The sequence below is a fragment of the Battus philenor genome, unplaced genomic scaffold, assembly GCF_028537555.1.
Source record: "Battus philenor isolate CCGP_79_NKW_IND1 unplaced genomic scaffold, ilBatPhil1.0.hap1 SCAF_27, whole genome shotgun sequence".
Lineage (NCBI taxonomy): Eukaryota > Metazoa > Arthropoda > Insecta > Lepidoptera > Papilionidae > Battus > Battus philenor.
In genome coordinates this window covers 2,005,931-2,033,691 of record NW_027181690.1, presented here as the reverse complement: position 1 = coordinate 2,033,691, position 27,761 = coordinate 2,005,931, and the positions used below count along the sequence as shown (strand labels likewise).

Below are 27,761 nucleotides of genomic sequence, written 5' to 3'. Positions count from 1 at the left end.
TTATTTTTACCCTCGATAATTCTAAATAGAAGCGTTACTGGAATTTCTTCAGCCAATTCTCCTAGTGGTAACGCTATCCGAAGTGGCAGTAGTGATATTATCCAGACAATAGCTAACGGCCAAGCCAAGGTTCGGTACTCTTGGGCACCCTTGAGTTGAAATACTAAGAAGGTATAATCGACGAGTGATATCCTAAACCGCGGTCCCCTTGTGGGGGCATGAGGTTTGCTATTTTTAAAGAGGTAGGCTAGGCACTTCATACCCACGGAAAGCCATTGCTTTGAAAATGCCATTTGGGCAGCAGTGACATTTCAAAACAAAAAAAATCAAAATAAGAATCTGGTACAAATTGTAAAAAAAGTAAACCCGACATTTTGGAAATATTTTAATAAAAGAAATGCCTGGATGACATACCGCTGTGATATATAATATTATTAATCATTTTCCGCTAAAACGACGTAAGATCTGTATTTCACTGTCATTTAATAAATATAGGTCTTAATTAAAAATCTCTTTGATAGAGACCTATAATTTACAGTATAACTGAATCTAGTAGTGAAGATCCTTCTCACTATGCTATGAGAACGCGAGAAAATCCCACTTGCACAATATTTTACTAACCAATACATTGTGTTTGACATCAATAGAATACAATGCAATGTGTACACTTCCTAATGCGTCCAGACCTATGTTTGGTACAAAATATAAAGCTTAGGCGGAATACTATACTAAATTTTTTTAAAAGGTATTTGATTCATATTTGGCTTAAAATACCACATATAATTTCACTCTTATGTTTTAGAGACGAGAAGTGATTTTTTTGAGTTTTATTGTAATTTCTTAGTTTGGGGCAAATCATTATATTCTATTCCAAAACCTTAAAGCCCCATAGGCCTGTTTTGTGTGCCAAATGACCTGTCCACTGCTACTTTAAATTCACTTATTAATATAGTACAAAGAACCAAAGTCACAGATCTTTACTGCAAAGCATAGGCCACCACCAAAGATCGCCACGATGACAGTGCTGCCGGCATTCGTAGATCCACTATGTGGGCGATATATCTACGCTGCGTCTACCGGCTTGTGTTTGCCATTTGAAAACCTTACATAGTTTAGTTATTAGTACATAATACTTATATACATAATACTTGGGAGGACAGTAAGCTATATGTATAATATATACTATGTTTAATAACGTATTCTAGGTATAAACTGGCCTGAGAAAGTCTCCAACGTAGACCTCTGGAAACACTGCGGTGAGATGCCGATCGACCAGCAGATCAAACGCTGCAATTGAAACTGGATAGACTACAAGCTCGGAAGGGACCTTGATCACATACCGAGGCAAGCCCTAGAATGGAAACCTCAAGGAGATCGAAGACGTGGCCGCCCAAAGCAAACTTGGCGGCGGACGATCACTGCAGAAGTGAAGGCAGTTGGAATGACGTGGAGCGAAGTAAAGCGCGAGGCTCAAGACCACTCGAGATGGCGACGTACTGTGAACGCACTTTACCCCATCTTGATGATATAGGAATAAATTATGATGTTTAATTAAACAATCTAAAATATATGTATAATATCTACTATTTCAGAAAAGGACCGATATATAGCTATTTCCGCCATGCAGAAGCAGTCGTGCAATAAAGTGCACCGACCGCCAGCCCGCTGAACTGAAATAATTCTTAAACTTTCTTATAAGAAATATAGCATTTATTTTAAGTTATATTGTAGTCAAGTTAATTAATCGAAAGACAAAAAAAAACACATCGCTTGTGACTTGAAACAAGAATATGTCATCCAATTAGGAGTGTAGCGGAACGTTTCGTTTACTCCCTTTTTATTTGATACGAAGCTAGAATTAAAAGAGTATGTTTAATATTGTTGCTTTATTTATGTGATTATTAACGTTTTACTTAAATAAATTAATACTGTAATCCTTTGATCAAAAAGTAAGGTGAATTTGTTTATATAAATGTTAATTCTTTATTTATTCTTCCAAATCAATTTCATTAGCTTCAAAGTAATCTCCGTCTGATAAAATGTACTTTTGCCAACGCTATTTTATTTCTAGTCTTTGAAACAGTGGGTATAGTCTTATTTCGATACAGCCTTCAAGACCTTCGATTTGGTTTTATCTATATGGCCTTTTGAATTTGCTGAATAGACAGAAGTTGCACGGAGCCGAATCAGGTGAATACGGTGTTTGCGGAACAATATGAATCGAGTTGTTGATGGTTTTTTTTTAAAAATATTGAGCGATTTTGATACCAATAGAGGCTTGACGTGTTTGAGATACAAAACATACTTCAAAATGGTTTGCGCTGGGGTAAATAATATTCCAATGTTTGACAAACATACGCTTTTCATATGTTATGGACGGTCGTACTAAACTAGGAAAAAAAACTTGTCTAATGTCTGAGAGTTTTAAATTACAATTTTACTTACTTTTTGATCACAGTAGAATACAGGCTGTAAAAATCAACTCCCTTTGCGAGTGGAATTTTGTAAATTTCGACCCGGTGTAATACAAATGATTTTTAAGTTATTTCCCTTGGTAATAATAAGAATAAGAAGTCATTGCATGTTATTTTTTTCTATCAAGCGAAATAATTTTTTTATAATGTATAACATATACATGTATATGATATTTAATGTCTAAAAAAATTGTCAGTAGTTTTTTATATCTTAACAATTCGAAATATTTGTTTATCTATTCATTACTATATATAAACTACCATTACGTAAATAAATTCGTTTTATAAATATATTATATGTCAAGAATACCTTTTATTAAACTACTATATGTTGTCGCTATGTTTTGTATGGTTATTAATGTAGGATAACTATGAATGGTGTGTTTATGGTGATGAACCAGTAAAATAATAAATAAATTCTACCTATATAGGATGATTGAAAATAGGAAGAAAAAGCTTTAAAGTTTTAAATGTATGAAGAATAAAAGATCAACTATCGATGATTATGGAAAAAATAAATAGATACAAAGTTTTAATGATAATTGTTAATAAAACTGTAAATAAATGAAATAAATAAATATATGCTGACATATAAGAACCAAAGATGAGAGAAGTAAGATGTGTGAAAGAATATTAGAACACGAAGAATGAAAGATTTTGTGAAGTACTTGAGGGATGAGAACGAATTTGTGATGAAAAAGACAGATAAAAAAAAATGTAACGTCCCTGCTCCACACATGGCAGGGTAAAAATATTGTAAGAAATGAAAAAATGAACATATCATATAAAATTTAATGTTTGTCATTACAATATGTAGAAATTAATAAATTAAAAATTCATCAAGGCGTACTTCAGATTTTAAAACGTTCGTCTCCAACGTATAAGGTCCATCTGTAAAAGAAAAAATAATATGTAATATTTACTCTCTCTCTCTCTCTGTTATGAAACAGACTCAAGAAAAAATATGGGTTGTATATGTGGATTGCTGAATTGTTTTCAGATTTTTAAAGTGATATAGAAATCACTCGCTGAAAACCACTCGGATGACCGTTCAGGAAGCTCTGTAATCTCTTCTCGTCCAAAACACCGCAATGTTTTAAGACGAAGGTCTTTGATCATAGTGTGTTGCCGGTGATAATATAAATATCCGAGATGTGGTCACTTACGACGGACCTCAAGAAGGCTCAAGATTACGGCAGTAATTAGGAGGTCTTACGAAGAACCAAGATCACTGACATAGCTTGAAGAATTGTTCCTCTGAAGTGGCAGTGGCAATACATTGGATGAAAAGATTGCCGGTGTTGACATACGGATCCGAGAAGTGGTCACATACGACAGACCTCAAGAAGGCTCGAGATTACGGAGAGAAATTAGGAGGTCTTACGAAGAACCAAGATCACTGAAATAACTTGAAGAATTGTTCCTCTGAAGTGGCAGTGGCAATACATTGGATGAAAAGATTGCCGGTGTTGACATACGGATCCGAGAAGTGGTCACATACGACAGACCTCAAGAAGGCTCGAGATTACGGAGAGAAATTAGGAGGTCTTAAGAAGAACCAACATCACTGACATAGCTTGAAGAATTGTTCGTATGAAGTGGCAGTGGCAATCCATTGGATGAAAAGATTGCCGGTGTTGACACACGGATCCGAGAAGTGGTCACATACGACAGACCTCAAGAAGGCTCGAGATTACGGAGAGAAATTAGGAGGTCTTAAGAAGAACCAACATCACTGACATAGCTTGAAGAATTGTTCGTATGAAGTGGCAGTGGCAATCCATTGGATGAAAAGATTGCCGGTGTTGACACACGGATCCGAGAAGTGGTCACATACGACAGACCTCAAGAAGGCTCGAGATTACGGAGAGAAATTAGGAGGTCTTAAGAAGAACCAACATCACTGACATAGCTTGAAGAATTGTTCGTATGAAGTGGCAGTGGCAATCCATTGGATGAAAAGATTGCCGGTGTTGACATACGGATCCGAGAAGAGGTCACTTACGACAGACCTCAAGAAGGCTCAAGATTACGGAGAGAAATTAGGAGGTCTTACGAAGAACCAAGATCACTGAAATAACTTGAAGAATTGTTCGTCTGAAGTGGCAGTGACAATCCATCGGAAAAGAAGAAAAAGACGCGATGTGGGTAGGCTCTCTTGAAGTAGACCGATCACATAGTCAAGGTTTTTTTTTTTAAATTGTCCTCGCTGTTGGGGACCCCCGGTTTCCCTATCTCGTGTGGGACAGGGACTTTTTATTTCTAGTTATTTATTCATATTTTTTATTATTATCATTCTTCTCTTTCATGCATCATATTATCTGTCGTACTGTTTCTTTCGTTCTACAATTTTCCTAGTCTTTCTCTTTTATTCCATTAGCCATACATCCATCCTCAACCACTACATTTTAGGTTTCCTTACTCATAGTCAAGGTAGCCCGAGGTCACTGGATCCAGAAACTGGTCATCGTAGCGATCTTGATCTGACATATCCCTTGCATTGTCTATCATAAAGTTACGAAGTTATCTTTCTCCGTTTATTACCAATATTGTCATATCATTTACACAATATATACCTATGAGAAAACGAGACTTCCTGTAAGAATTTCTTTTACTGCGTTTCCTTGAAACGTATTAACAAGTGGACTTCTTCTCTACGTTTAAAATGGTTCTATATCCTAATTTAAATGAGACACTATTGCGTGAAATAATTCGCATGGTTCCGTATGGAATATTTTTACCAAATGTCTGTGCAACAAAATTACATGAATATATCTAATTGCGGGAGTAATACTTTAAAAGGTTTTCAAGGTCTTGCGTCGTATGAATTGCCCGTTGTGGCGACTTTTGTTACAGTCACGCGTTAGGCAAAGTTTGTTTTCCGTTAACAAGACAATTGATCTCTTTTAGATTAAAGTGTGTCGTTGTACTTGGTATAAAATTGGATAATTCTAATTACGTGAAGCACCTACACGTATCTTTACGTTATGTATTGTAACTAAAAATAAATACATTTAAAAAACTTTTAAGTTAAACGGTTTTTTTATATCCATATTGTGGTGGTTGTGGAAAAATATGTACCTAGTCCGCCATATTAGAACGGCGTCCATCTTGAATTTTAAATTTTGACATAATCATCGTGTTTTACTAGTGTAGCCCTTTCATTTGATACCCATATTGAGGGGGTTAAGGAAAAATATGTAATTCGCCATTTTGTATCGGCGGCCATCTTAGATTTATAATGTTATTGATTTTATTATATTGTATTGTCATCTAAATTAAATGTGTGTACCAAATTTCAGATCAATCTGACAACGGGAAGGTGCTTAAATTTTAATTTCTAATTTTGACCTTTGTCGAACTAAATAAAACCGTTTAATAAGAAAGCTAATGTGTGAAGTAGTTCGAACTACTGTTGCAGAGGTAATGCTTTTATTTTTCTTTAGTAATTAAACTAATCCGCTGCCCGAATGACATTTCCAGACAGAGCACTAAAGATGTTTATTCTAAACCTTTTTTTATTATATAGGAAATCTTGAATGAAATAAAATATTCTACTCTACTAATACTCTGTAACATAACTCCTGAAGATGCCCCATGTAGGGGTGAAACACGTGTTGAGTGATTTGACGGTGGCGGTTGTGTAATTCGCATTGTTTGCCGCATACGCATTTATCAGCGGGCTGGCGGGCGGTGCAATTTGTTGCACGACTGCCACTGCATGTGCAGTTGTGGCTAAAATATTGGTCCTTTTCTCACTTATGATGGACTACTGCAAGGTAACGCCTGATTCCATTAAATAAATAAAATATATTAATAATATTTGAGCCTTGAAATAATGAACTATTTTTAATATATAAAATATATAAAGATGCACCTACCGATATCTATCCACTTGTTCCTGGGAATGCCCGTGTCTTCGCGGGACGCTGCTATGGCGTCACGTAAAGCGAAAGCAACGCTCACAGCGAGGCACATGGGGGGTTCCCCCACAGCTGTAATTATCACAGTTTGTAAGTTTTTGAAATTCTAAATTATAAATATAATTGTTCAAGAATAAAAGAGCCGGTAGACGTGGTGTAGGTATGCCGATCACAACGTGGAGCGATGAAATAATGAAGGTCGTCGGAAGTCATCTTGTAGATCCAAAGATCCTTAAAGGGAAGGCTTATGCCTTACAGAGGACGTTTACGGTTAATATGATGATGATCAATAAACATGTATGAAGCTAACACTTCTGTTTACCATATGTAATAAGTTTTTATAAATATTTGTTGACTTATAATGAATATGTAATTTTTGTTTTGTAATATTAACAAAAGTCTTGTAAAATAAATGAATAATGTTAATATCTAATAGATTCTGGCGTTACCTCGCGGAATTCCATAATTAGGAAAGGGACTAATGTATAGCTACTTCCGCTATGCAGCAGTAGTCGTGCAATCAGTAGTAATGTTACACCGACCAGTGCCAAACACACAAGGGTTACATACGGAAGTAGCTATATATTAGTCCCTTTCTTAGTTAATATAAATATGTTTATATTATTTTAAATTAGTTAATTTATTGCCTAGTTGGAATTGGCAGTATTCGTGGAGGCAGTGCGCGGAAGGCTTTTAGCCAAAAATCTCTTTTAAGTTAGCGAAGCTCGAAGGCTCATTGGAGGACCCAGAACTGCTGCAATTTTATCGGATTGGGTGACTGTTGATATCAAATAGATTTTGCTCAAAAGCCTCTTGAAAGGACTTCGACTTGGGCTTGATTTTCTGACTCAGGGACGCCTTTGGGGGCCGAACTTCAACTTATTGCTAAGCTGGCTAACATTACTACTATTTTGAAATTTAGCTATGGAAGAATAAGAGACGAAACAAATTTCTTCAACGCTTCTGTATAGAATGGTTTGGCGATCTCCGAAATACAAGATTCGACCTTAATTTTAGTCGATATGAAATGAAACTTAGCGTAAACTTATTCCAAATGATCTTTATGTCTTTTGAGTATGTTTTGGAGTATATATTGTATCGACGGATGTCAATTTATTTCAGCTTGGCCAGGCTGGAATTACTTTAAGACATTAGGACCCCAAATAACTTGATTTTTGAACGGCCGTGCTGTTACATCCGGCGATATTTCGATAAATACTTAAAAAGATACTCCAGAGACGTGTGTGATTTAATTTTAAGAGATTTTAAATCTGTATAAATTACCTCTAGCACCCAAAGTTCCGATCGGGTTAAGAGAATTTCTTCTAAGCTTGACCCTAAAGTCAATTGGTATGTCCTTTGCCAAGGGTACGTGGTAGTTGAAGGAGCGGTCGGTGAGTAGTTCTCCAGTTTTTTCATCGTAAACCTGATGTTCACATGTCCAGTATCCAATACCCATGACGAAGGCACCTTCTATCTGTATTTGAATGTGAAATGTCAATACATTTTTGTACATTAACACGTTTGATACATAATTAAGTTCCACAACATATCTTAGGGCATGGTTGTACAGACTTATTTAGACTAGGGGCCACTCGGGCAAATCATGAACTGATGGCCGGCCGCCAGAAGTATAGGTAATTAAATTTTTTTGGTTATATTCTGGAATAGAATTCAATATTTTTCGAATGTACGAGAGTATTATTTTTGCTGTCGGCGGGCCACCAGTATTCGACTGGCGGGCCGCGGTCTGTGCATCCATGTCTTAAACTTTCTTTTCTTAGTTTTGAATCTAGTGATGAAATGTGTGGAACTTGCTTTGTTAATGTAAACATAGTTAATTTCGTTTAAAAAGAGCAACTTATGAGTTTCTGTACAGCTCTTCGCAGGTAAAAATTCCGAGCCGGTGGTAACTTACTTCTTATAATGTTGAAACAATTGACGATACAAAGTGCATGTAAATTTATACATGAATAAAGATGTTTTGAATTTGAATAAAGAAGTATTTCTTTTTAAATAATTTAATTTATTTCAGTTTGTAATAGTGTTTTTGTTTTAATTGAGAAACAAACTTTTTTCAAGAGTCAACACGTGTCATGATCTACTTTGTTTTCTCAGATTAATAGATTTTCTAAGGTTTTTAGTGAAAGATTTTTTTGAAATTTAAATGCATGTTATATTATGGTTTATGATGTGTTGCTAGAGGAGAATGCTTCCTCTTCACGTGTATTAAAACCAACTAACGTACATAGAGAACTCAAAGTGACAAGGATGCATACATTTGCCTATAAAGAGTCCTTGGGTGCTTCTGTCACGGTGTCTGTAAATAGCCGAAGAAAGAAGCTCATCTTTACAGGAAATAAATATCGCAGGGTAGTAAAGGAGAAAGTGATCTGGGGAAAAAGCCACCACCACGGTATTAAAATGTTATCTAATTACATGTATATGTAAATTAACTGCGTTCAATTTAAATATCGCTACATTTGGTATAATTTACAATAGCTGTAACAATCGAAAATAATGCTTTTGGTTATGTAAATTATATTTAGAGTTTTACTGTTGTAATCAAATCGTAACAACAATTCATTCCAATGCCTTCGTATAAATATATTTATTCATACGTATTAATATAAACAAATTTGAATTCGTTGATTAAAATGTTGTGTACATAGAATGATTAGTTAAAGATATAAAAGATTTAGCAGATGAATGTATAGTTTATTTGCTACATTAATATTCACCTATCGAACAATTAATGATTTCAGAAATAATAAATTTTTATTACTCACTACATATTAAAATTAAACTCTTAGCTATGTCATTCTGCAGACTATACCATCGGAAGGTATTAGCTTGTCATATTGCTATAGAAAAAATAAATTGATGTAGTATATGGGTGACTAGATAAAGATATAAAGGCTTTAAAGGAATTTGCAAACAAAAGAGCTATAAAGGCGTAAATATATAGCTCATTTCTTGTCAATTTATGTATGGTACATCCTAACCAAAATTCAATAGATTTAGAAGTAATAAACAACATAATGAAAATGTAGCAAGAAAGAGCGTTTTTAAAATTCTAATTACAAACTATTGTTTATTATCTATCACTGAAGATTTTGTACTGCCAGAACATACTAACCTATCGCATTATAATAAAAATAATAAATTGATGTAATACATTTTAGAGTGGTGACTTTATACAAGTTGATTGGATAAAGGTATACAAGCCTTGAATAATACTATTTATGATAAAATTACCTGTCCAATATCTATTTCTGGATTTAAGCTCAATCCAACATCTTCTATTATGTCGACTCTCAAAATTTCATGTTCTCCTGTCAAAATGTCAAGTTCAACTTCAGCAACCGCTGCGCCAGCCGATCTGTGGATCTCCTCATCATTAGACGTGACTCTATAACTTGTTTGTAGATTTATTCCAGCTGTGAATGCTGCCTGAATTAGTATTTCCCATTTTGGATTGTTCAATTTGTCTCGTATAATGGATAAACGATCTAAAAGTATCTGGCAACATTTTATAGCTCCGAAGCAAATCGCGTGTGTAGTGCGACTGGCGCCTGTCGTTGATGCGTTTGGATTTGAGCTTACCTCGTATGGTTTGACTTTAACTTTGTTCAACGATATGTTTAGAGTGTAGGCGACAGCTTGAGCAACTTTAGTGTTAATCCCTTGACCGACTTCAATGCCTCCATGTTTGACGACAACAGTTGCGTCACCGTGGTAAACTGTGATGTTGACGTGGTAATCAACTATCAATCCTGCCGGCCAACTCATCATTGCTATACCAAGACCGCGTTTCTTCCAACGGTTCTCTTTATTGAAAGCCTTTACTTCTTCTTTACGATCTTTATAATCACTTTCTTTAACTAATGTTTGGACTATATCGCTTACGTCAGTTAGTTCAGGATTTAGATTCTTAAGACGGACTTCAAGTGGGTCTAGGTCAAGTTCATAAGCTATTCTTTCCATTAGATGTTCGGTCATAGCTATAGTTTCTAGTGCACCTAAAAATTAATATGATACAATAACTATGAACTATGAACATAACTCTTGAAGATGCCCCGCGGAGGGGTGAAACACGTGTTGAGTGATTTAACGGTGGTAGTTGTGTAATTCGCATTGTTTGCCGCATGCGCTTTTATCAGCGGGCTGGCGGGCGGTGCACTTTGTTGCACGACTACGACTGCATGTGCGGAAGTGGCTAAATATTGGTCCTTTTCCTAATTAATATAATGTTTTGTTAGTTTTCAAAACGAGAAATTGATTTCCTCATACTCCTAAATAAATTTTTAAGCTGTTATTTTAACAGCCTATGTAGAACAGCATGATAGATCTTTTTCGGCAACTGGTTTCTGTGAGGTGTCTAACCCTAAGTTTTTCTGGTAACATCTTTAGATTTACAATAGAAATATTTGTTACCAAATATTTATAGCATCATATGTGAAGATTTTACGTCAAATTCAGTGTTTCCCAACGTCGAGCCCACGTTATATAGGGAAGCAATTTGTTAAGAGGACAATTCTAAATTGGACACAAGTTTAACCGTTTCGTTTTAATAAAAAAATTATATGTGTTTTATAGAGGGGCGTAAAAATTTTAGAAAGACTAAGGTGAGGCACGGCATATAAAAACCACTATTGCTTTGTAATTGCTAACAGCTCTCTTTTTAGCCGACCGACACCCATTGCAAGGCAATTGCCTCCTCTATGGTTATGTCTAAGGGGGAATATACCATAATCGCCACATTTGGCAGGCGGTTTGCTATCGCAATTTGGTATTATGGTAAGCAGAGGGCGTTGCTGTCCATCCTCTGGAAACTTGTGAGCAGTGGCAGTCCTATATAACTAACAGAACTTTAACTTATATGTACTGCTGGTGTACCTAAATCTAATATATAAAATTCTCGTGTCACGGTGTGCGTGATTGAACTCCTCCTAAACGGCTCGACGGATTTTCGTGAATCTTAGTGTGTATATCGGCCAGGGTGGAGAATCGGACAACATCTATTTTTCATCCATCCATACAGCATGCAAAAATACATACAACCTAAATTTTCATCCCTCGACGATCAACCTTTATTTTTTATTTGTTAATTAATTTTTTTTTAGCAAAACAACGTTTGCGTGATCAGCTAGTAAATAAATAAAATCATGCTATTATTTTAATTATCTTAACACTAAATTTTTTTTTCGATAATTCATCATGATCATTGAACGATAATTTATCAGCCTTTAGACGCTCATTGCAAATCCTTGATCTCCCCGAAGAAAATGTTCTATATATTGCCACCGGTGTTCCGCTACCTGCAACCAGAGATTTACCGCGACCTTCACTAAGTCGTCGCTCCCTACTGGGGGTCTGCGTCTACCGGCTGATGATCGTCACTCGAAAAACTCTCGGTCCCATGGGCCGAGAGATCCATGAGCGATCTGCCCCACTGCCACTTCAGAAGAGCAATTATTCGAGCAACGATGGTCATCTTGTTCTTCTGCACATCTCCTCATTCCTTCATTGGAAATTGTGATAAACTTTGTCAATATTCTTACCTGGTGACCTGGCGTAAGTGTTTGACGGCGTGTCTGTAGTTACAGTGTACAATTTATACTGCCATCTGGTGTTATTGTAGCAATTCTTAATAGCTGCTACACCAAACACAGTGACCGCATCGCTGACCACGAATCCGTGGTCTTCGTAGAATTTGTAGTTCATGTATTGGATTTCACCAGCGTTGTCCACGCCCATCTGTGGATTTTGTCATTGTTATACTAGTGTAATTTATCTGTAACGTTCTCGCTTCGTATTGGTGTCCACTACTAATTATAATACTTTTAATGTTGAATTATTCTAGAGTGTTCGAATTTAAATTTGAACACCGATTTGAATTCGAAATTTAAATGGTTACAATATGACAGTTATTTGAAATTAATTTATTCAGTTTGTAAATAGAAATTATTTTACATTTCTTCTATGATGATATTTGTAGATAAGAAAAGGATCAATATTTAGTCACTACGCATACGGAAGCGATTACATTCATAAGCGGAGCGGGTGTAAGATTATTACGTCAAATATTTTTTAACCCATATTACTATCGCCAAACAGTAATAAGTAAGAAAAGGACCAAAATTTAGCCACTTCCGCATATGCAGTGGTAGTCGTTTAGTGCTAAACACAGAGTGAGCTCTCACTAGCTCACTGTGTGTTTGGCACTAATCGATGTAATATAAATCCTGAAGATGCCCCGTGGAGGGGTGAAACACATGTTGAGTAGTTTAACTGTGGCAGTTGCGTAATTCGGTATGCTCTCGCATTTATCAGCAGGCTGGCGGGCGATGCACTTTATTGCACGACTACCATTGTATGTGCGAAGCGGCTAAATATCGGTCCTTTTCTTACTTAGGATGTACTTCCGCAAGGTAACGCCTGATTCCGTTAGATGTTTGAAGAGACATGATAGTTGAATTTATTATATTAATATGCCTTAATTTATTCTACATATAAATTTCTTAATATTTTTATTTAAATATGGCTTTATACAGAAATTTGACCACTAGGTGGATCAACGACATAGTAACGGTGTCAGAAAGTCGCTAAATGTGGGCATCGTACGACGAGTCATCGTGGAGATATTTTGGACAATGGTGATGATATACAAGGTAAAGCGTCGAGCGAAAACTGTTTGGACTGGTTATAGCTAATATAAGCTTGGTTGCCAGGTCTGTATTGTGTTAACTTTTTATCCAGAGTTCATTATAGGGTTAAGGTATCTCCTGTCTGTTGTTATCGACGTATAAAAAGGCATCGTCCAAATGGTCTCGTGTTGTTCCGGTACAGCGAGGATGCCGGGGGTAGACTCGGCTTGCCCCCGAGATGTGTCTTGGCATAGAACTGAGGGGAACTTGCAATTTCTGTTAGAGATCTATCAACCCCTACAAAGGTATCAAGAATGGAGGTTTTAGTGAAAGGGAATGCCATATAACCTTATCCTTTTCCCAGAGGTCGTGTGTACATCCAAGATTCCTCCCTCGAAACCATAAAAAATATGGACATTGGGTGTATCTTGATATTATAAACTTATATATTTTTTAATTCGATACGAATGATAAACATTGTTATTTTTATATTTTATTTATAAAATATTGTACGATTTGAAGATGTCGATTTTATTTAAAGGTATATGATATGTATTGCTTATAATAATTATATAAAAAAACGTTATATACCTCATAGTCTAGTTGGTATGGTAGACGTTTACCAACAATTCTCATGTTGGCCTCAATGCTCATAACGAATCGGCACGGCCGTCCTGTTAGATAAGTGACCAATGCGCACGCGCAGGAAACCATACCGTTACGTGTTATTTTAGCTCCATATGAACCTCCTAAACGGTTTATTGTCATATTAATTCTGAAAGAAATTAAATTATTTAATATTTATGTTGGACATAACCCGTTAAAAAGAAAACCAAATACAAAAATGAAAATCTAAATGCATAAGACGAAGATCTTTGAACAGTGCATTCTGTTTGGTAAAGCGAATGTAAAAATAATTAAGAAATGGACCAATATTTAGCCACTTCCGCACAAACACAGAGTTAAACTAACAGAGTAAAACTCTGTGTTTGGCACTAATCGGTGTTACATAACTCCTGAAGATGCCCCGTGGAGGGGTGAAACACGTGTTGAGCGATTTAACGGTGGCAGTTGTGTAATGCGCATTGTTTGCCGCATGTGCATTTATCAGCGGGCAGGCGGGCGGTGCGCTTTGTTGCACGACTACCACTGCATGTGCGGAAGTGGCTAAATATTGGTCTTTTTCTTATTTAGGATGGACTTCCGCAAGGTAACGCTTGTAAAAAATAATAATAAAAAGATAAATAAGTATACGAAGATTATAACCACCTGTGATAGCAAAGAATATGGCTAAGAAAGAGAAGAGAAGTGTGTAACTGTGTATCAAAGAAAGAGAATGTAAAAAATTTGTAATGTTTGAAAGAGGATAGAGTGTAGATATTGCGAAGGACTCGTGAAGAAAATGTGTATAAAAAGAATGATGAAAAAATGATCTGTAAAATGAAAAAAGAACGGTCTATGTTGCTGGTAATGATATATGGATCTGGGCGTGGTCGTTTACGTTAGGCTTTATCAGAAGATTCAATGTCACCCAGAGAACAACAGAGAGGGCTATGCTCCGACCATTGCCGTCAAGGAGGTCTAAGTCTTGCAACGGGCATCTGGCTGATATGCTAAACGAATTGTGAAACAGAAAATAAACATGAAAAAACCAGTTCCTTTTAACTCTTCTTTGAAATAAAAGAAAGGAACTAAGGAACAATGTGTTCGCCTCCGGCTTGTTTTGACGTTTATTGCATATGTTATTCTATATTCTTTTTAAATCGTTTGCATTATAGGCTCGTCTTAACTGACTTCTTCTACGAACGCTTAAAAAGGCAGTACTTTTTTGCGAACCTAGTATAAAGATCAGTTTACGAAGTCCATTTATTTTACGCAAAACAGGGAACGCTTATTTGTATATACAGCTAGTGTTTAATCACCCTGCATATAGTGATCACTGTGAAATATGATACATTTTTTTTATTGTCACGCCAGAAGCCAATAACTTCTGGCAGTACCAATTAATTTTAATATAGAATAATTCGATTTTTGAAAAGGCTATTACTTAATATCTTATTTATCATTATGTTATTTATTATTTCTGAAATCATAGATATTTGGATAGTGTGCATGATACATTATTTGAAAACTAAACATAATGTATAAACGTAAACGTTTTAGAAATAAATTTATTGATATTGTATTTATATTTTATTTGAATCGTTGAAAATTTTATTGCGATAATATTCAACTAATATATATTTTTGGTATCTCACCGATTTTGTTCGATTTTCAACATTTCTGAAATGGCAATATGAATTTGATTCGGCCATTGGCTTGATGGATACACATCAATGCCATCCTCGCTGGGTTTGGTTACGCAAGACTGTGTTTCCATATGATAGTGGTATTGCCATGATATACTCTGGGTACCTTTTATGATCTTCTTTATATTAAAGCCTTTTCCTCTCGCTGGGTAAAACAGCAATAGCGATATTCGATTAGGTTCTCTTTCTTTCGCATCTTTTATTGTTAAAGTTGGTTTTGATTTCACATCAGTGTACTTAGCATTAACTAGGCGAGCGACACGGTTTGCTAGCTTCTCTGTTTCAGCTACGATGATGCCAATTGGCTGGTCGAAGTATTTGACGTCATCTTTGCAGAGTATTTCCTCTGTTACAAGTATGCCAGGAACTTTTGTAGGTAAAAATGAATTATTACCAGGAATATCTTTAGCTGAATAGAAGCCTATAACGCCGGGAACTTTCTGGAAAATGATTAACATAGAAATTATATATATTTTTATGATTAATAACCATCATCGTTTTAATTATCATGTAAATGGTAACGCGTAGTCATTTTGGCTCCCCTCCAAAGATATCTATGGGGGGGATATACCATAATCGCCACGCTAGGCAGGCGAGTTAGCGATCATAGTGTGATGTTATGATATGCAGAGGACGCTGTTACTCATCTTCTGGAATCTTGTTCAGCAGTGCCAATTCTATATAATTGACGCATAATGTGTGAATTATATACAATTGTATCCGGGAAATCGAATCGGGTACCAACAAATGCAAGTCTCAGTCCTTTACCACTAAGCTATTACTGATCAATATAATCCGAAAAACACCGTATAAAAGTGTGATAGACATAAGAAGACAGCTTGGAAATTGTTTTACTTCAATATTAAGGATATTGTGCATAAGCACAAAAAAAAAACAGTTTATAGTAGACTGTTTTCAGAACAGAGTGTGTGTGGAACCCTCTTAATTGTGAGTTGAGTAAGAAAAGAACCAATATTTAGCCACTTCCGCCAGACACAGAGTCTGTCACCAATCGGTGTAACATAACTCCTGAAGATGCCCCGTGGAGGGGTAAAACACGTGTTGAGTGGTTTAACGGTGGCAGTTGTGTAATTCGCATTGTTTGCTGCATACGCATTTATCAGCGGGCTGGCGGGCGGTGAACTTTGTTGCACGATAACTTCTGCACAGCGGAAGCAGCATTTATTAGTCCATTTCTTAATTGGGATAGACTTTCGCGAGGTAACGCCTGAATCTATTAGATGGTTATGGCTTTGGTTGCTGTTGTGCCACGAAGTGGCATGATAACTGCAACTTCCACTTGCCGATCGTCAGATTCATGCTGATTAATTTTGTTCGCTCACGGATCTCCTTATTATCTCTACCACTGCATGTGCAGAAGTAGCTAAATATTGGTCCTTTTCTTACTTAGGATGGACTTCCGCAAGGTAACGCCTGATTACATTAAATAAGTGTAAGTTGAATAATGCCTCTATAGGGAAGTTCAATCTGATTTTAGTTTTTACGAAATTGGGTGCTTCCTACATTCTTCTCATTGTTTATACAAGCAAACACCATTGTTAAACCTGTGATCATCGTCATTTTTGGATTAAACTTGAAAAATTGAAATTATTTTTGAATAATCATTTCAAAAGTTTTTGTTATAATGCTGATATACGGTGATTTACTACTGTGATCCAAAAGTAAAGTGAAATTGTCATTTAAAACTCCTGCGCTTTAGGGAGCTAGATTTTATTTTTTCCTGAGTTGGTAGGACTGTATATAACATTTGCCAAGCGTCTGTTTGTTAAAAAGTATTATTAGGTTCAGCCTAAACCATTTTGTAGGAGTTTTTATGTCTCAAATGTTTCAAATCTCAGCGCCAAAATCTTTAATTTTTTTGGAAAAAATGCGACAAAAACTCGACTGATATCGTTCCGCTACCACCGTATTCGCCTGATTTGGGTTCATGCGACTTCTGTTCTGCAAACTCAAAAGGCCAATGCGGGGACGCCATTTTGACAAGAGGAGATAAAAACTGAATCGAAGGTCTTGAAGGATTTACCAAAAAAAGACTATTGAAACTGTTTCTAGGACTGAATAAAGTGTTGGCAAAATTGCGATTTATCGGGCGGGTATTACTTTGAAGGTAATGAAATTGATTCGGAAGAATAAATAAAGAATTTATATTTTATAAACTGACTCTCCTTATTTTATGATCAAAGTGTTATATATTGATTTTTTATTACTAACAAGATACTTACTAAGGCATCTGAGGGGTCGATACTTTCAAGTTTACCTCCACATATTTTTGAGGTCACAAACGCACAGAACACTTCGTTCGGTTGCGTTAAAACATCGTTGCAGTATACAGCCTCACCAGAGGTCTGTATCAACGATTCCAATTTTGGCATCGGTTCGTTCAGTGGCCAAATTAAAGGATTCGTATCATATGTCTCAGTTCCTTTGGATATCGGTCGTGTTTTCCTCATGTCCCTGGATCCGGAACGGTACGTTGGTTTTAACTTGTCTTGTGGAATTAAAGATAAAATGCTCTGGAAATATTAACAAATATGTACGGTTTAAATTCTAATTGAACACTCTTTATATATATAACTTAGTTTTGGGTTCAATAATTTATATCAAAGATGTTTCGTGTTCAATTTGAGTCGCTTTACTTGCCGCTGCTGTCTTCCTTCAGATCTGCGATAGGACCAAGTCGAACCAGTCCGCATTCAGTGCGTACATACTTAACAAGATCATCTGATAACCTTGAGAGATTATTTAAATAATAGCTTCTCTTACCTTATAGAACAAACCTAAAGCGCATTTAATTTTATATTCCTTTTTCAAATCTTCTTTCAATTCATCCTCCGTTAGTTCTTTGTTAAGAACTTCTATAGCTCCTTGCAGGATTTTATTAGAGATCAATTTCTTGCCGCGTAGAAACACTTCTGTGTTATAAGCATGACACAATTTGCCTGACAGACCTCCGATCACTATAGTTGCCGATAGAATAGTGTCTTTATTTGAACCGTTCAGTTCATAGAGAAACCCTGCATTGATATTAGCTGGTGCGTTTTGAGATCGAGGCATTATCTGTTGAAATATAAAAACATCACCAGTTTCATTCATAAGTAATGTATAAAAGTAAATTAAGACATAACTAAGTAAGAAAAGGACCAATATTTAGCCACTTCCGCACATGCAGTGGTAGTCGTGCAACAAAGTGCACCGCCCGCCAGCCCGCTGATAAATGCGTATGCGGCAAACATCCTTTTCTTACTTAGGATGGACTTCCGCAAGGTAACGCCTGATTCCATTAAATATTTAAGACATAACTGGCTTTAAAGGAATAGTTCAAATTTCATTAAACTTGGAAGTGTTAAACTTGTTGTCTTAATTTAACCGCACCAGTTACAAAACGTCGATGACCTCGGTTTTACTGCGGATTTCCACATTTCTAATTCGATCTAAATAAACAGCCTAGAGCATAGGTAATAGATTACTTTTAACATCAACAAAATACTGAACTTACAAGCCTTTGTAGCCTTTATGTTATATTCTAAGGGTAAGCTTAATTATTATTAAACAAAATATGCTTATGTACATGAAGTCAACTTGGCACAGCGTCAAAAAATGACCATAATTTTTTTTAAATATTTCGAACGTTCTAATTTCAAATGGCGCCAACAGATGGCGTTAGAATCGATAGACTTGCATATCGTTTGACATGGGTAGTGGCATAAAAAGGACACCGCCCCAAATCGACTTGCTTGGGTAGGTTTCTAAAGATGAACCGATGACATAGGTAAGGTTGCGAAAAACCTCCGAATGTGGACAGCGTAATAAGGGTTAGCGATGTTTAAGGACAGTGCTGTATAATAGTCGTCTATCATCTGACATAATGATAATGATATATGTTGTATGTTGTTTGACATTTTAAAACGTAAGAAAAGGACCAATATTTAGCCACTTCCGCACATGCAGTGGTAGTCGTACAACAAAGTGCACCGCCCGCCAGCCCGCTGATAAATGCGTATGCGGCAAAAAATGCGAATTACACAACTGCCCCCGTTAATTCACTTAACACATGTTTCACCCCTCCACGGGACATCTTCAGGAGTTATGTTAACCCGATTAGTGCGAAACACAGAGTCTGTGTTTGGTCCTTTTCTTACTTAGAATGGACTTCCGCAAGGTAACGCCTGATTCCATTAAATATTTTAAAACGTATTTAAGTATTCCATCTAGCAGATAAAAAAAACATTACATTTATTTTAAATATTCATCATTTATTTTACCTTAAAAGAGACGAAGTAATGATTACTAGACAGAGGCGGTAATTTTACGTTTATCAAAATCTTTCCAGACATATCCGTTGACAGAAATTTCGGTAAGCTCATTTCTTCGATTTGTGTTTCATTTCCTGCGAATAAAGATTGGATTATCCATTCATATGTACGTAGAATAAATTATTCAACTAAGTAAACAAGTAACTCTAATATTCAGAGTAAATTTGTGTGCAGTAGAAGGAGCTAGAGGTATAAGATTTCTCTATATAACCTGCTGGAGGATTAAGGCCTGCTAAGAGCGATCATGACCTCATTTCTATGAGCTTACAAAGGAAAAATTTCCAGATTCAGACTTTAGATTTCATTTCCAGAAATTTCTTTGATTTTAGGATTTTCTTCTAGTTCAATTTATCTCTATTACTCAAGCTCGCGGATTCCTAAAAAGCTTTGGTTGAGAAAAACAAGATCCCTCTTTTGGTTCTCTGTCTCTTTTCTGATTGCTTCCGCTATTATAAGGTCTGTCAATGACTGCACAGAATCGTGTTGGTGATCGTCTTTTTGGTACCTTTCCTTCTATTTTTCTTACTAAAAGAAACTCCACGAGACTTTAATTGCCCCGGAGCTATGTGTCCGAATTAGTTCAGAATCCACTAGTAGCTGATGATGGAGAGGCTGATCCTTATACATAGTTGAGTAAGAAATCTAGAGTATTAGTAGGTGTATTTAAAGATTTGGTTAGGTAGGGAAAAGACAATAGTTGGTGAAAGTGAATGCCAATATTAGGAAGCGTCCCTAAGTCGCGGGTCGTCAGACCCGAGCGCAGTAATTGGTCTGACTCTCACGCGCTGAATGCATGCAATACTGAGAAGTATCTACTAGGTAGTCCGTTCATTAACGACAACACGATATAATATGTAGAAGAATACATATATGTATCTTGGATAGATAAAACTTATATAAAATTATTTAAAATGAGACAAATTATGTTATGTTGTGATAACTATTTTTAAAACAGGATGATACTCCACAGATAATGCATGTACGCATGAAGATGAAGAAACTACAGAGTTCTGGTATATATATTGTTAAACATATAAAATAACATGTAGCGTCTTACGTATTGTTACCGTTGCTCTCACAGTTTCGAATAAAAGAAAGACGTCAGAGGCGAATGTTGGATGTTTGTGTTTCATCATCAAATTGCCTCCTATGGTACCGATCTGAAATTTTTTTATAAAATTAGTAAAAACAGGATTTATAAATATCAATAATCAGCTTTCAAAAGACTCAAGGTCACCGAGAAAGCAAATGTGGATAGCTTTGTTCGGAGTTTCGGTGCGAGGCAGAATAAGAAATAACGAGGTCAACAGAAGAACTAAGGTTACCGGATGTAGCTAGAATAATTCTTCGTCTAAATAGGTAGCGGGCGAGGTACATCGCTCCTTTTTTTAATGACTCAGGGACTTTGATTTACCTAAGTTTTTCAGTACAGTTTTGTTTATTTTTCTTCTTTCGTCCGTCACAATATCTGGCATTCTATCTCCTTCTATCTCGTGTGGGTAACACCCTAAACTGCCTCTCATTTCCATTCAAAGGCTGTCTGGTAAAGATGACTGCCGCTTGTATTATATGAATAGTTATTTTGAATAATTATTTTTTTTGAATAATAATTTTTTTTACTCTATTTATTGTCTATGGTGTACATACAATAATTAATCTTTATATTTAATCAGAATTTCAAAAAGAGCTTTTTTACTTTATGTATAATTATATATACATATATATTTATATTTATGTATATATATGTTTATACGTAAATAAATATTAATTGACAACAAATGAGTTAAACATTCACCCTTTGAAAGCATTTACAACAATTATTGATGAACCTGTATATGGTATACAGATTCTTAATTAAGAATATTCATTAGAACCTTCTAAAGGTATTACGAAATGTAAGAAAATATATGAATGAAATCGGAAAATTCGTTCTCAACTTATGATATATATATGTTTCGCATTGTTTACCGCACGCTCATTTATCAGTGGGCTGTGGGGCGGTGCACTTCATTGCACGACTACTAAGTAGCTATATATTAGTCCCTTTCTTAGTTAATGTACAAAGTGTGAATTAAATAAGATTGTATTTCGGGAATCGAAACTTAGACTCACGATAGCAAATCTCAGTCCTCTACCGCCGGGTTCAATCATAAATAAATAAATACTAAATAAAAAACCATACAATTATTTTCTTAGATTTAAAATACTTACATTTCTTACCGGTACATGGGCAACCAGATCTAAATGTTCATAAAATTTAATTAAATAACTAAATTCATCTTTATCTTTTGATATATTTTTAAATAACTTCATTAAATCTGTTATATTCATACCGGTGCCTATGATTAGATTTTGGTCAAAATAATACGTTTTCAAATCTTCCACAGTACTAATATCAATAAGAACTTTAGGGTAGGCTGGTAATGGAAAAACACCTGGAAGAAAGGTTATAATTATCCATCTATTTTTTGTACAGTTGAGATTATATTACGGGCTTATGGTATAAGATTATAAAATATTAAGTAAACCTTAGAGAAGGACATCGCATTCTATATGGAGTAATATTACATGAGAAGGTTGGGATAGAGATATCCTCTCTAAGATATTGTGCCCGTAATCCTTAAGTGCAGTTTTGTATGTAATTCATTTATTTGTGATCAATAACTAAAGTGAATTTGTTCCAAGTCAATTTCATCCCTTCAAAGTAATCCCCGCCCGATAAAACGCACTTTTACCAACGCTTTTTCCAGTCCCCAAAACAGAATAGTATTTTTGCTGTCAAGATCTTCTTCGATTCGACTTTTATCTTATCAATCGTGTAAAAACGAGGACCCAGTTTATGCCTTTTGAGTTTGCTGGATAGCCAGAAGTCGTATGGAGTCAAATCAGGTGAACCCAGTGATTGTGGAACGATATAAGTAAAAATTTTGCCGCTTTTTTTCCAAAAAAAAATCTACGATTTTAGCCACAATTGAGACTTGACGCATTTGAGACACGAAACGTCTTTAAAAAGGATTTGGAGTGATCCAAATGATACTTTTAATAAACAGATGATTGGCAAATGTTGTAGACAGTCCTACAAATCTAAGAAGAAACTACTTGCCTTGCCCTAATACCCGGGAGATTTTAACGACAATTTTACCTTATTTTTAGATCACAGGGTATATTGACCTTCTCTCTTTCTTTTCAGCCGATAAACTCTCACCGCAAGGCCGGTCCTGCGCTACTCGCATCTAGCGACTTTCCTATAGTATATATCGACAATGTACAGTCATAATATTTTCCTCGTTAAGCGTTTCTATAAGAGAGCATCACATTTTGGTTTTCTGGCCATGGGCATGGTTATTTACGACCTTTTCTTTTACTTAGCAGTGGTATAACATGAAAATCTAATAAAAGCGTTTAATATCTAGCTAAGGCAGCCAATTATGCCGATGGAGTATTAGTTATAAACAAATCCAAGAGTCCGTGCCTATAACTATACTCTAGACATTAAATTTCACAAAACCATCGTCTTTGTTGAACTTAATATCTCCAAAAGTATTTTAAAATGGACAGACTTTCTTGTAAAGATTTTCGGAAGATGCTGAACGTAGACAGTGTCCATTAATGATTGTCTTGCTGTTGAAATGATGGTTATGAGTTACCTATGGTTTTGTAATACAAAATATGCTACACGGTCAGGAATCGAAACGTTCCATGCATTTCAAAGTAGAATAACATAAACATATTTATAAGTGATGTCATGTTTTGTTTACCTTTTCCAGTATTGCCATTAATCAACATATAAGAATCATTCCCTTCTATTTTGAGTATCTCAAATATATCTACAATTTCGTTAACATTATACCAAATGTTGCCATCTTTTAAAATTATCTTCTTCACTTTCGTTTCCACGTCTTTACTTCTAACAATACACCATGTTTCATCGCAGTTATAGCAATCGTTGGTTTTGCAAGTATTCAGATCTTCGATGTCTGCTATTTCTGTATTCACTTCACGTTTAGCGAAACTTTTGAAAGCATCAAGTATTGGTCGGTATCCGGTACAACGGCATGTATTGCTTCCGAACGAATTTTCTATTTCATACGTTGATAAATTATGATTATTCGCTTCTAGTAGACTGAAAAATATTTAGCATTGTTAAATGTACTTGAAACTAGTGTACTTTTATACTGTTCTCGTGTTTTATCATTTATTTAATTTTTTGTATACCATAGATAATAATTAAAAAGTACAAAAGGAGACAATTCATATTGTTTAAGAGGTGGTCTTATCCCTCGAGGCCAACTCTACCAGACAACCTTTGGATCGTGATGAGAGAAATGACCAGAGAGCAGTTTAGGGTATACGTACGTACAAATACATACATTAATATACACACGTACAAATATACAAAATACATATATGGATATATATATATATATATACATACATATCATATGTATTTACGTGGAAAAGGTATTACATAATGTAATTGTAAATAGGTGTAAAAGTAAAGTAACCCCTTCAAAACTTTTACATAAAAATAATAAGAGTTTGCAAGCAATTCCGGAAAGTTACTCATGCTATTTGCAATATAACACGTACATAAGTATTTGTATATGTATATATATGTGGTCATATATTTGAGGAATTTTTTTTAGGAATTAAACTAAATCATAGTCTACGGGGTGATGATTAGTCATAGGTGTAAACACTTCAAGGAGAGAATGTATAGTTCATTTGTCAGCAACATGTTTTAAAGGTTTTACACATATTTTCAATCACCATGTATAAAGTGTTCACTGTCAAATATGTTTTTGACTATACAAAATTCGCAGAGAAAAATAGTAAATATTTATTAATTATAATATGCAGTAAGGCTTTTTATTACTCTATTAGCATTACATTAATTATTTTTTCTTTCTAAAACCATTGATTTTAGGGTAGAGTGTACAATAACTTAATTGATAGTAAATAAGTTAGTTGGGGCTGAATGGTATTTAAGTGGCGACCACGAGACGGTAGCTTCCCCACTAGGGGAACCGACAAAATAGTCAAGATCATGGTAAGCCACTCGATTGGAAATCGTGGTGATCTTTTAAGGAGGTCTATGCCTTGTAGGGAGCGATTCAAGGTTAAACATAAAACAAGTCAATCCATGCAATTAAAGTTAACAATTTCAGAGGTCTCTTAATAAACTTTTAAATTACCTGTACATACTCATCACCCATCCAGGGCTGCAATATCCGCACTGGCTTCCATTATACTCCGCTAATGTCTTTTGCAGCTTATGGTATTTCAATCTACTCCCTATTCCTTCTATCGTTGTTATCTCCCAACCTTCGCACGATGTAATCGACACTAGACACTAAAGTGAAAATAAATATTATTAATACAGAAGTGATCAGAAAGAAAAAAAACATAGAGTTATTAACACATAAAAAAGTACAAGAAGCCATTTTATAACTGGAGACATTTCATAGAGGCAACTATAGCATGTACAGATATGTAGAGGGTAATTGATGTGCACCTTTAAATATATATCGTACACAAAGACAAGCTTATTTTTATATATATATATATATATATATATATATTTATAAATGTATATATATATATATATATATATATAAAAATATAAATGTATATATATATATATATATGTGTGTGTGTGTGTGTGTATACTTGTATATATATATATCGCTCGTCGGCGAATTATTCATTTTCCGCGCACGAATTATTGTATTTGTTAAATTGTATTAAATAAACTTTTTTTTTTAAACTACACTGTTTTAATTTTTCATTAATTTTGTCAATCCGTTGAGCTTTTTCGGTATCTTATTTATATATGTATATATTAATAATAAATACATTAGAGTAATATTTAATTTCAGTTTTTAAACCTAGGGATCTAGATCAGATAAAATATCAACACATTAAACGATAGATGCCTATCGCAATGTCTTAGACCTGCTTAAAAAATCCCAGGTCTTTCGTTGTCCACAACCATCGATTTAACGGGACCTTGGCTTATTCCTACGTCATGCAGTTCGTTGTCAAGCTATGTGTCATTATTTCACACGAGAAATAAATAGAATATCTATGGGTATAAAATTACTCACCGAATTAACGGAAAATATTTTTCTATGTCCGAAATGGTCGTACGTCGACACTGCGACAACACACGCGCCGCAACCACCCTCCTTGCACATGTACTTAGTACCTCGCAAGTTAAGTACATTCCGGATGTAATCGTTCAAAGACACATCCGACTCGACTTCCGATCCCACTGTAAGAATATTTTGTTATTATCCGGAAGAAAAATGTGTAACAGACTTTTATGTTCGCTTCTGATGTCAGATGAAATATATACTTTATTTTTATAACAGCGTAATCGTGTTGAGAATTCGTCTGTTTGATAAAGAACATGATATAAATAAGTATCAAGTGTCGCTGAGAGATCAAACAAAAATGAGAAGATCAGTAGGAAAACAAAAGTCACTCTTTGTTCAAAAAAATGCTGAGTTTAGCAGTGGGGCCGATAGGTTCTCGAGATACGACAACACAGACACAAACAACATAATGAAGGTTGCCTCCCTAACGGTCGTCCAACTGCGCCCATCTTTTTTAGGTTTTTTCAGAAAGGTAGTGCAGTATGCTATTAATAAAAACAGTTTTTTTACACACTTAAAAGTACAAGGGTTAAGCAAGACCCTAAGGCAAGTAAATTAAGTAAAGTAATAAATATTGTAAGAAAGAAAAATAAAACGCTGCTAGCTAATAATTGTAAAGATAAAAATAAAATAAACAAAAATGTTAATATTTAATTGAATCAGGTGTTACCTTGCAGAAGTCCATCCTAAGTAAGAAAAGTACCAATATTTAGCCACTTCTGCACATGCAGTGGTAGTCGTGCAACAAAGTGCACCGCCCGCCTTCCCGCTTATACAATTGCCACCGTTAAATCATTCAACACGTGTTTCACCCCACCACGGGGCATCTTCAGAAGTTATGTTACATTAATTAGTGCCAAACACAGAGTCTGTGAAGTGAAGTGGCTAAATATTGGCCATTTTCTTACTAAAAAATGTAAATAGTCAATACTGTGGTACCAAAATTCATTTGTGGTTCAAACTGTGATATAAGAGTGAAGATCAGTGAAAGAAGGCTATGAAAGACAGACGTAATCTATGGAAATATAGACATTATGAAAGACGAAAGGAAAGCACGAGAGAATTTGTAAAGAATAGAAGTAGAATGAGAAATAAAATGTTTAACTATAATACGAGTAAATTATTTATCCGAATATCTAACGTCTCTGTCCCTAACATGGCAGCGGGAAAGAGAGGATGTCAATAACAGGGGTCATCAAAAAACCTTAAGGCGGGAGTAACTATGACTCTCTTAACCGGCGCCGCCTTCACCGCCGGGACCCTAACGGGTGGAGACGACATTTCTGCTCCTAGCTCACGATACATGGGACGGTAGTCATATAATGGTGACATATATACGGAAGAAATCCATAATTAATAAACGAATAGATATAAAAAGATTCTTTTTAATTACCTGAACAATGTATTTCGTTAACACTGAACTTGATTCTATCCATTGCAACGGTTTGTACAAGAATGGCTTGTAAAGCATAATTGAACCGCTACTCAAGTGCAAGCGCATTTGTTTTACCGTACGCAAACATCAGAAATATAAACGCCTCACCACATTGAAATTAAACATTTCACATAAATCTATTCTATTAAATATTGTTATGTAATAAAATGATTTATTTATTAAATTTATAATTTTATGTTCGTCCTTGCTAGTCGTAAAATAAAATTAAATATAATTACATTTAGTTCTTACAATCAAATTACTTGAGTAATAATTTATTTTTATACGGTTTTATTCAGTTCGACCCGTACAAAATTAGATTAGGTCAAAATTAGGAATTGAAATTTAAGCACTTTCCCGTTGTCAGATTTATCTGAAATTTGGTACACACACATTTAATTTTGATGACAATACAATATAATAAAATCAATAACATTATAAATCTAAGATGGCTGCCGATACAAAATGGCGGATTACA

The 27,761-nt window shown here is 35.1% G+C and overlaps 1 protein-coding gene across 1 annotated transcript; it reads right to left on the bottom strand.

Moving 5' to 3' along the window:
* Positions 1-3,294: 3,294 nt before the first annotated feature.
* LOC137925588 (xanthine dehydrogenase/oxidase-like) lies at positions 3,295-27,284 on the bottom strand. The gene is made up of 16 exons (XM_068769049.1): positions 27,242-27,284; positions 25,798-25,964; positions 24,886-25,043; positions 23,449-23,813; positions 21,902-22,125; positions 20,748-20,850; positions 19,640-19,764; positions 18,141-18,434; positions 17,600-17,890; positions 15,306-15,796; positions 13,639-13,822; positions 11,962-12,157; positions 9,656-10,419; positions 7,682-7,874; positions 6,356-6,469; positions 3,295-3,365 (listed from the first exon to the last, which is right to left on the bottom strand). Exons 1-16 carry the CDS (start codon positions 27,282-27,284, stop codon positions 3,295-3,297), a joined length of 3,783 nt encoding a protein of 1,260 aa, XP_068625150.1.
* Between the last annotated feature and the right edge of the window lie 477 nt (positions 27,285-27,761).

What these genes read in the sequence shown, in the direction of transcription:
- LOC137925588 (XM_068769049.1), bottom strand. Translation starts at nt 27,284, where the DNA reads ATGGATAGAATCAAGTTCAGTGTTAACGAAATACATTGTTCAG. An exon ending in TTGAAAATCGAACAAAATCG is followed by an intron (nt 13,823 to 15,305) that starts GTGAGATACCAA and finishes AATTTCTTTCAG; the next exon opens with AATTAATATGACAATAAACC. An exon ending in CGGAACTTTGGGTGCTAGAG is followed by an intron (nt 6,470 to 7,681) that starts GTAATTTATACA and finishes TGATAATTACAG; the next exon opens with CTGTGGGGGAACCCCCCATG.